This window comes from Camelus ferus, chromosome 19, assembly GCF_009834535.1.
Source record: "Camelus ferus isolate YT-003-E chromosome 19, BCGSAC_Cfer_1.0, whole genome shotgun sequence".
NCBI classification, from domain to species: domain Eukaryota; kingdom Metazoa; phylum Chordata; class Mammalia; order Artiodactyla; family Camelidae; genus Camelus; species Camelus ferus.
The window spans coordinates 11,864,837-11,874,831 of record NC_045714.1 but is presented as its reverse complement, the minus strand read 5'-3'; the positions used below and the strand labels follow the sequence as shown (position 1 = coordinate 11,874,831).

General features: G+C 51.0%; 1 protein-coding gene across 1 annotated transcript; it reads right to left on the bottom strand.

Annotated features, from left to right (window-relative positions):
• Positions 1-229: 229 nt before the first annotated feature.
• On the bottom strand, positions 230-5,884 carry TUBB1 (tubulin beta 1 class VI). Its single transcript, XM_006177311.3, has 4 exons — positions 5,682-5,884; positions 2,542-2,650; positions 1,913-2,023; positions 230-1,774 (listed from the first exon to the last, which is right to left on the bottom strand). The coding sequence occupies exons 1-4, from the start codon at positions 5,736-5,738 to the stop codon at positions 696-698; spliced, it is 1,356 nt and encodes a 451-aa protein (XP_006177373.1). The 5' UTR covers positions 5,739-5,884; the 3' UTR covers positions 230-695.
• Positions 5,885-9,995: the final 4,111 nt, after the last annotated feature.

Sequence of the window (9,995 nt, the reverse complement as noted above, 5' to 3'; positions counted from 1 at the left end):
TTTGTGGGAAGAACCACGGCTTTCCTTTCTGCCCTTCTCCCCTTTGCAGTTAGGATGATGAAGTGTACATGGGGTCTCCATGATTTGCTAGTGGACACTGACTCCCATTTATCTCGAGGCTCCCACACACCAAGCAGCCACCCGGCTTTTCTGGAGGCCAGCAGGTGGGTGCGGGGCAGCGTGTTAAGAAGAGGCAACCTGCAGGAAGAGCCGAAGCAGCCCTGGGAGGCCAAGAACAGACTACGGAGCGCTCACCGGGGCGCTAACGCGTTTACAACCTAAAGGCAAGGGCAGTGGGCGCCCTCCCCGCGTGTCCACATGTGCAGTCTTGATGCCTGGCCCCGTGCTATGCGTACAGAACTCCCCCCTCCCGACCTTTAAACAAACGGTGAATTCACTTGGCTGTTAAAAACAAGTGACTAGAGTGTGCATTGAAGAGCAAACTCTTCAAGGTTAGTAAATGCCAGCCGAAGACCCAATGCCCATCAGTTACTGACTTCCCCCCACCCCGCACCCAGCCCCGTGGTGCTGTGTCAAAGCGCATACTGGGTGGCTGCTGTCGCTGCTGTGGCTCGCTGGGCTGCGGTGCAGAATCGCTTTGGCTTTACTGTGGGGAAATGCTCCTCTTAAGACTTGAGAGAAACTGCTCTGGAGGTGACCACGCCGCAGACGACACTCACACAGCTTCTCTCTGGTTAATGTCCCTGACCTTCTAGTTCCTGGTCTGCCTCGGCCACCACCTCTTCGTTCTCCTCCAGAACCACTTTGGTGTCTTGAAACTGTTGGTACTCAGACACCAGATCATGGACATTGCTTTCAGCTTCCACGAATTCGTTGATGTCCATCCCCTCGCCCGTGTACCAGTGCACGAAAGCCTTCCTCTTGAACATGGCCGAGAAGTGCTCCGAGACCCTGGTGAACAGCTCCTGGATGGCCGTGTTGTTGCCAATGAAAGTGGCGGCCATGTTCAGCCCCCGGGGCGGGATGTCGCAGACGGCCACCTTGACGTTGTTGGGGATCCACTCCACGAAGCAGCCGCTGTTCTTGGTCTGCACGGAGAGCAGCTGGTCGTCCACCTCCTTGGTGGACATCTTCCCCCGGAAGATGCAGGCCACGGTCAGGTAGCGGCCGCGGCGCGGGTCGCAGGCGGCCATGGTGTTGCGGGCGTCGAACATCTGCTGGGTGAGCTCGGCCACCGACAGGGCGCGGTACTGCTGGCTGCCCTGGGCGGTGAGCGGCGCGAAGCCGGGCATGAAGAAGTGCAGGCGCGGGAAGGGCACCATGTTCACGGCCAGCTTGCGCAGGTCGGCGTTGAGCTGGCCCGGGAAGCGCAGCGAGGTGGTGACCCCGCTCATGGTCAGGGACACCAGGTGGTTGAGGTCCCCGTAGGTGGGCGTGGTCAGCCTCAGGGTGCGGAAGCAGATGTCGTAGAGCGCCTCGTTGTCGATGCAGAAGCAGGCGTCGGCGTTCTCCAGCAGCTGGTGGATGGACAGCACCGCGTTGTACGGCTCCACCACCGTGTCCGACACCTTGGGGGAGGGCATGACGCTGAAGGAGTTGAGGATGCGGTCGGGGTACTCCTCGCGGATCTTGTTCATCAGCAGCGTGCCCATGCCCGAGCCCGTGCCCCCGCCCAGCGAGTGCACGATCTGGAAGCCCTGCAGGCAGTCGCAGCCCTCGGCCTCGCCCCGCACCACGTCCAGCACGCTCTCCACCAGCTCGGCCCCCTCCGTGTAGTGGCCCTTGGCCCAGTTGTTGCCGGCTCCGGAGTTACCTGCAGCACAAGGGACTCCGGTTACCCCGGCCGGGTTGGGGGAGGGGCAGGGAGCGGAGCCAGGACATTCCCCTCCCCTCCCCTCCCCCGCAGGCATGCTCCTCTCTTTCCTGGGCGACCCTTCCCAGAAAAACCTACTGTGGACAAAGCTGTCTGGTTGGAAAAGGGCTCCTAGTCGGCTGGATCGGATGCTGTCCATGGTCCCAGGTTCCAGGTCCACCAAGACTGCTCGGGGCACGTACTTTTTACCTGGGTAGAAAAATAGGAAGATGTCAGCAAACTTGTTTTTCTAAAGGTTAATGTTTCATCCAAACAAAACCTTGTGACACTGGTTCAAAAAAAAAAAAAAAAAACAAAAAAGAAAAAGTGATTCTAGAAGGTAGGTCTTTGGTAGAAAGACTTGAAATCATATCTTTGACCTCAACAGCAATCACACCCATCAGTAAAATAGTCCAGGAATACTTTTTCCATCACTGTCTATGTTGTTGGCTGTCTCACCAGTGACAGAGGTTTTGCTCCTATTGGAAACAATTCTGCTTTTCATTAAAACATCAGAAAGGAAGGTTGATACTTAAACTGCTGGTGCTAAGAGCTTGCCCCACCCTCAGTGATGTCCTCGGCAGTCCTGTCCTTGGACGGGGGTGACCGTCACCCTGGGACTCTGGGCTCTGCCTGGACATCACTCCTCTGGCCTTCTGTTCTCGGGGGGCCCTCCTCGCTCTGCGTGTCCCAGGGCTGGCGATCATCGCTAATAGTGCAGGTCCTACCGTGGGCCTCGTTGTAGTACACGCTGATTCTCTCCAGCTGCAGGGCACTGTCCCCACGGTAGCTCCCAGCCACATCGATCCCATGCTCCTCGCCAATCACCTCCCAGAACTGAAAGCAAGAGGGAAGGTCAGTGTACAGGGGATCCCGAAAAGCCACGTTGGCACCAGCAGATAGAGCAGAAAGACCGAAAGTGAGGGCTGTGGGCTGCTTCCCTTCCCAAAGCCTCCTCTGGGGCCCTTTTCCTAACTGCCCGCTCCACTGTGTCCTTTCCTCTTGCTCGGCTAACCATGAATATGATGATTGCGTTTTATACCCACCCGCACTGCTTAAATAAAATGTCAACACATACAATATGAGATTGGATGTTGCTCCTATTAAATTCAGGCCCTTGTCTACATTAAAGCTATTGTTTTGGAATTTCGCATCAGACAGGGTGTCTCTAGTCTCGTCTCCCAGTGCTTCCAGCCAGCGTAGATCCCATTACACGAAAATAAACGGACTTCTTATCTGATTTCACAACAATGTCTCATTTCACTTCATGGATTTATTTTTGTGCAGTTTTCCCCAAATCTTGTAACTGGGACATCTACATGCTCTCGTAACAATTTGAAAGAGATTACGCTTTCAATCACATAAGAAGTATTTATTAATATAGGTGTTTGCCAGCTCTTCCCACAGAAACAGTTACTGAGATGCCCCTTTTCATGCCCCTGGAGAAGCACGTACTGAAGTGCAAAGAGTGGGGGAGGGTAGAGCTCATGCCGAGCATGCACAAAGTCCTGGACTCAATCCACAGTCCCTCCGTTTGGAAAATAAATAAGTAAATAAATAAACCTAATTACTCCCACCCCCATCCCACGAAAAAAAAAAGTGCAATGAAAATACATTTGTTCATGTTAACATCCCCAAGGGTGTTTTCCCAACCGTATCTTGTAAATCAGGGCTCTGCTTTGGCCTTACTGACAAGGCTCTGTTTTATAGTAAATTATTGGCACTGTTCAGGGTGTAAAAAAATAAAGTTCTATGACACCACAAAGGAAAAGTGTCTTAAAGCTCTTATGGCCCCAAATGCTTGTCATTCTAAGTGAAATAAGCCCGAAAGAGGAAAAAAAATTGCCATATGATATCGCTTATATGTGGAATCTAAGGAAACAAGGAACACAAATGAACTACTTATTATTTACAGCTTAGATGACGATTTCTTACTATGGGTAAGCACATTTGACTGTCCTTTATGATTGGATTACTGTGTTCTGTTGACTTGTATTTTGTGGTTGGCTCTATTCCTTTGATAACTATATAAGTTTAAAAAGCTAAAGCTCTAAACTGCTCTTAGAAACAATGAACAGTACATATATGTAAATTTAAAATTAATTAATTAATTTTTTAAAAAGCTCTTATGGCCCCAAATAGTAAGGAGTTGCTGGGGCTCTAAGCACTAGACAAGGCAATTCTGGAGCAAGAGCTAAGGCCCTATCTAGACCCTGCACTCCCCCTTGAGGTCCTTTCTCTATATTATCTTCCACCTTCAGGGCAGTGAGGGCTCGTGCCTCCCACTTCTCTATGTGTTTTAGTTTTGAACGTCTTATCACTCTGGCAAGGAAGGATGACAACTTCTTTTCAAGCAGTCTTTTTTTTTTTTTGCCCCAGGTCTTAAACACCTGTATTAAAAGACTTTCATGTTTTTGTAGCTGCATTCTTTACAATAGACAAAAGTTGGAAACAATCCAAGCACCCACTGGCAGATGACTGGATAAACAAAATGTGGTCCATCCATACAATGGACTATTATTCAGCCTTAAAAAGGAAGGGAATTCTGACACAGGCTGCAACAGGGATGAACCTTGAGGACATGATGCTAAGTGAAAAAGGCCAGTGACAAAAGAACAAATACTGTTATATAAGATACCAAAAGTACTCAGATTCGCAGAGACAGAAAGCAGAGGGGTGGTTGCCAGGGCTGCGGGAAGGGGAAATGCAGATTTAGCGTTCCTAATGGGTACAGAGTTCCAGTTTTGCAAAAAGAAAAGCATTTTGGAGTCTGGATGCACGACAGGGTGAATATACTTAACACTACTGAACTGTACACTTAAAAATGGTTATAATAGTCAATTTCATGCTGTATTTTACCACAAGTCAAAAAAATTTTAGGTGTTTTTCCTTTTTTTTTTTTTTTCTTTCTTTCTTTTTTAATGGAGATACTGGGGATCAAAACCAGGGCTTGGTGTACACTAAGCATGAACTCTACCACTGAACTATACCCACTCCCCTTAAATTTTAATGCAATCTTTTTTTTTTTTTTTTTTTTTGCACAGGGAGGTAATTAGATTTTCTTATTTATTTATTTTATTGATGGATGTACTGGGGATGGACCCAGAACCTTCTGTATGCTAGGCATGTATTTTACCTCTGAGCTATACCCTCCACCCTGCAATTAAATTTTTAATGCAATTCCTACCTAGTAAAAGTAATTTCAAAATAGCAAAGAGAACGATCAGACAGCTGTTACACAGTAGAACTGGTCATATTAAAATTCAAGTTAAAGGCCTTGTGCTGTCATCTCTATTTTAGTGCCAGCCAACAGAACCAGGTACTTTGTAGAAAAACTTAAGGGGGTAAGGAGAAAAACTCATTTATAATCCAGAGGATATATTTTAATTATTTCTGTTGCAGGACACAAAAAGCTTTTAGGTTTACCTCTTTAATTTTGTGCTGCATTTGAAATAAAACAGTAGTGGATCTTTTTAAACTCTGTAATATAAACGTGGGAGGGGAGAGAAAGAAATCTTAGTGATATGGTGTAAAAAGTTTCCCAAGAAACTCTGGAAAACGTTTTTGAGATGAATTACTGTTTTTAGATAGGAAAAGCTCATTGCTAAGGTGGTAAAAGCAAAAATGACTGACAGGTGTGTTATACACATGTAACTGTCAACAAAATTAACATGAATGAAATTAACCCTTTAAGCCTTTACTATTTCTTCCATCTCTTTAACCAAAGGCATTGTTTAATAAGTCAGACGTCCCACAAACACATCAGTCTTCTAGGCTCACTGTTCCCCCTGCTACCTTAGGGCATTTGCCGAGCTGCCTACACCACGGAGCATGGAAAAGCTAGCGCTAGTCATGGAACTTTCCTTACCTTGGCCCCGATCTGGTTACCACACTGGCCGATCTGAATGTGTACGATTTCACGCATCCTTGCTCTGCACACAAGTACAAGATCTTCAGAGAGTCCTCAGTCTCTGGGTGAGCTGTCTTCACCGCCGTGACTCCACGCAACTCTGGTCTCTGCAAAGAAGGGACCGGCTGACCAAGCGACCCTCCCAGTGTGACCCAAGGGTGTGTCTGGCCCAGAAGTCCAGCCCCAGCCCTTCTCTGTTCTCTATCACCCTTGTGAAGGGTGGCGGGGGTGGGGGGGTCGTTTTCCTCTCCCAACACAGAATACTGCCCTGTCATTTCCTAGAGTTCAAGACCAAAGGCTGCCTTTGTGCCCAGTGCCTGGAAGTTGGCCGAGGTGCCATGGTGGGTTCTGGGCACCAGCGCAGGCTCTGGGCTCGCTCGGGTGACCAGGACCACCTCCAGAGAATATTCCCCATCCAAGCCAGTTGTAGCCTTAGAAATCCTGTAGTCTAAAGTCAAGTCTTGACAGATGAAACTAGGAATCCCAGAGAGAGAAGTAACTTCACCACAGTCACACAGCCAGTAAGACATCTCCCCCGCCTCCCTTCAGAACCTGCCATGGCTCCCATTGTCTCCAGCCTAAGGACTAGTCTGAGGTTTTTATTTTTCTGTTGTATACGGTAATGTTAATAGAGAAAAAAACTAGTATTTAAAATAGTAAAAAGATAATAAGAGAAAGTTTACTTTTTGAACATGGCCAAATCTGTAAGAGTGACATGTGATTCTTGGGAGTTTGAGAAACAAAAATCAAGAGAGAAAATCTGAACTCCCTAACTTGCCATCAAGACCTTTCCTAACCTGGCCCTAGACTTCCTTCCCAGAGTCCCCTGTGGTCCTGTGTGGTGAGGGTTCCAGAGACACCTCCACGCTGGACCACTGGGCTCTTGGCCCAGGACTGCACTTTCCCATCACACACATTCACACAAGTGTCCATTCATCCCCTCCCTGCCATACCAAGGCCCTCTCTTCCTGCAAAATATTGTCACTGTCCTGCCCGGCCTTCTGCCTGGTCAGGGTCTGGCTACCCCTAGCCCTCCCTGATGCCACACTTTGTTGCCCCTTTGTTGTTGTCTCTTTGTCTGGGGCTCCTTGTTTGCTGTTGGTTCCTCTATCGGATGAAGTCCCCCAGAGGCAAACGGACCCCCTGCCACATTTCCCTGATGCCCCAGCAAGGGGTCACCAAACCAGCCCCAGGCCCCATCACCTCTCACCCCTCAAGCTCCATCCTGACCATCAATTCCTCAACTGTGTACCTTTTCTACAGGACTGATGAGGACCAGGCTGTGAGGCCGGTGATAAAGGCAGGGAAGTTACTAACAATGGGTTTTCTTTCTGGGGGAAAACAGCCTCAACTACTCCCAGGAGTTCAACCACAGAGGAAAATCTTGAGATGGGCATAGGAAGAGAAGCCTGGGGCAGGGGGAGAAGGACTTTGTCCTCCTGTGGTCCTCCATCAACTGGTGACCTCATGGCCACGTGCCGACTAAGGGCTCCATGTGACCCTGGGTCAGGTCCTGGACCAGCGGGAAAGTTGTTGTAAGGGCCACCACTAGGACAGCTGTGGAATCTGCACACACAATATGTAGACTGGAAAATAATATTGTGGATTTCCTGAAATTCATCATGGGGGTGGGGGGTGGGGAGCCGCTATGCAAACGCAAATCCTCATATTCAGGCGATGTCATGAGGTATTTAAGGTCAAGGGTCACCATGCAACTTTCTCTGAAACAGCCAAGTGATGACAGTAACGCTGAGGTAAGTAGAGAGAGAGGTTAAAGCACCTGTGGTGAATCTTTTCCAATTTAAAACAAGTTTAGTGCTCTTGCAACATTCCTCTAAGTTTGGGATTTTTTTCTTCTGGAATCTGAGTGACCACATGATTCACAGATGCTTCTGGTCCAAACTCAGCTGCAACTCCCCCACCCCCACCCCCTGCCAAGGCGAAGAGGCCAACGTGTAAATTCAAGAGGGAGAAATCTGCACATGCTTAGCAGGATTTCTCACAAATTAAAAAAACCTACGCAGGATGAACCTTTCGGCTTCCGTAGAAATCACCGCGCCCTCCCTCCCTGGGTGCCTCCATCCCTTCCTCTTCCTTCCGTGCGCCCACCCGCGCTGCCCCCCCTGCGCCTGCCCGTCAGACCCCTGCAGCTCCAAGGCAGCTGCGGGGCTGTCACGTCCCCAGGCCGCCCCCAGGGGCAGGGACACCGTCGCCCCCTCTGGCCCCGGCACTTTCGTGGCAGTTCCACACACGGTCGTGTTTGCTAATTACTTACACCTGCCATATCTCCGCGCCCGCCCAGGGCGGCGGGTGTCTGTCGTTTCACCTTTGAGGCCCCAGAGTGCCTGGCGCGCATAGCGCGGCCTCCGTCACTGCTGAGTGCGAACCAACAGCGGGGCAAGTCGGAGCCGCCTCGCTCAGAGCGGCAAGTTTTCTTGGGGTGGATAATGTATTTATTCACGAGTGGGTCCTAATGGGTGCAGCGGCGGCAGGGTGCCAAGGGCTTTGTCCTCTGTCCTCTAAGAGGAGGTCCAGGCTGAGAGTAAGAACTGTTCCAAGCGATGAGAATGCTGGGGTCGCTCGTGGAGTCACCTCACGTGACATTTCGGTACCTTATGGGTCACAGTGGCTGGCAGAGCTGCTGGGAGGGGCCACGTAGGTTGCCGCGGGACCAGAGGGGCATCCTTGACTCTTTTTTTTTTTTTTAATGGAGGTACTGGGGACTGAACCCAAGACCTCGCCCACACTAAGCGTGTGCACTACCCCTGAGCGCTACCCATCGCCCTCCACGATTCTCTCCCTGCCCCGGGGGCATCCTTGTTCTCCCCGTGTTGAGTCTTTGCCAGAGGAGCAGGGTCCAGTGTCCTAGGTGGCCCCCAGCCTCCCCCTGGAGCACAGTCCTCTTGGTCACCTCAGTTTGCTCAGGGAGGGAAGACGCCAGGTTTCCAGATGAGCGCTTAAAAGGTTTTTCTGTTAATGGGGCAGTTGGCTAAAAGTGGGGAAGAAGAGAAACCCTGTTTGCTTTGATTCTGGGCACGGCGGGCAGTGTTTACTCAGCCTCTGCGGCGTGTGCTGAGCTTTGCACGCTGCCAGGGGTGGAGTGTGGGGGCAGAGACCAGGCAGGGAGGCTGTGCGGGTCCTGGGCCCCGCAGGCCTGCAGCTCCGTGGGGCCCACCTCCCCCACAAACCCAGGTCATCTCAGCTGTAAAGCAGGATAAGGGTCCCAGGCCCAGGCTGACTGTGAGGACCCAGTAGCCTGCAACACCCCTGGGTGGCCAGTGTTTTTCCAAGTCGGCTTCGCAGGATGGAAGGCCACGATGTGGCTGACCGTGTAGATGGCACCATCGCCCAGCACCCAGGTATGGAGCACTGACTACGTACCAGGCTCCATCTAGGCGCAGGCACACAGGGCCATTTGCCTGAGTTGAAAACGTCTGGGGAGCACAGAGTGGCAGGCCAGGCAGTGCATCCTGGCTCTGCTCCTTTGTCCTTATTCATGAAGTTCCTGTTCCCCTAAGAAAAGCCCCCCACCCCACCCCACCCCAGCTGGCAGGTTAGTGACAGCCAGCGAGGTGCTGAATATCCAATGTCTTTCTTGGGCCAAGAGAAGCGACCTCTTCTCGCAACACAGATGAACGGTGCCTCTGGAGAGGCTGGCGAGACCCAAGGTCTGCTCTCCTGCCAGGCTGAAGGTGACCCCTTGCCCTGAACCGCAGCAAGTGATTAAAAGTGGCCATCAGTGATGAATGACAAAGTTGTCTTCTTCCCCTGAGAAGGGCTGCAGCCAAAGCAGGTCACAGTGACGGCGCTGGAGCAGAGCTTCCAGAGGGCAGAGGGCAGGAGCAAAAGCCTCCCTGAGCAAGGATGGGGTGCCTGCCGCCTGGGGACCCTGGGGTGATGACATACCACGGGCCCGCCCTCTTCCATGCAAGGAGCCATCCGTCCACGGGAGGAAGGGGGGGGCGGGGGGGAGGAGCCGACCCCTTCCTGGATGATACTTGGGTCTATTATGGGAACAGAACCAAGATGATAAGAAAATCCCAGTGTCATCCAGAAAGCCCAGATCAGGTGCTGGCAGACTTCCCCCGGGGAGATGTCCCTCAGGGGTCAGATGGCCCTACCCCCACCCTCTATTTGACAAATGAAACATAATTAGGAGAAAAACAAAGTTCTCAGAAACTTCATTGATTTCATCCGCCCCTGATCTTCTCTTCTGAGTGCGCCGAAGTGCCTTGAATAACTTCGAGAAGATTGTTGAATTAGAGTGTTTGC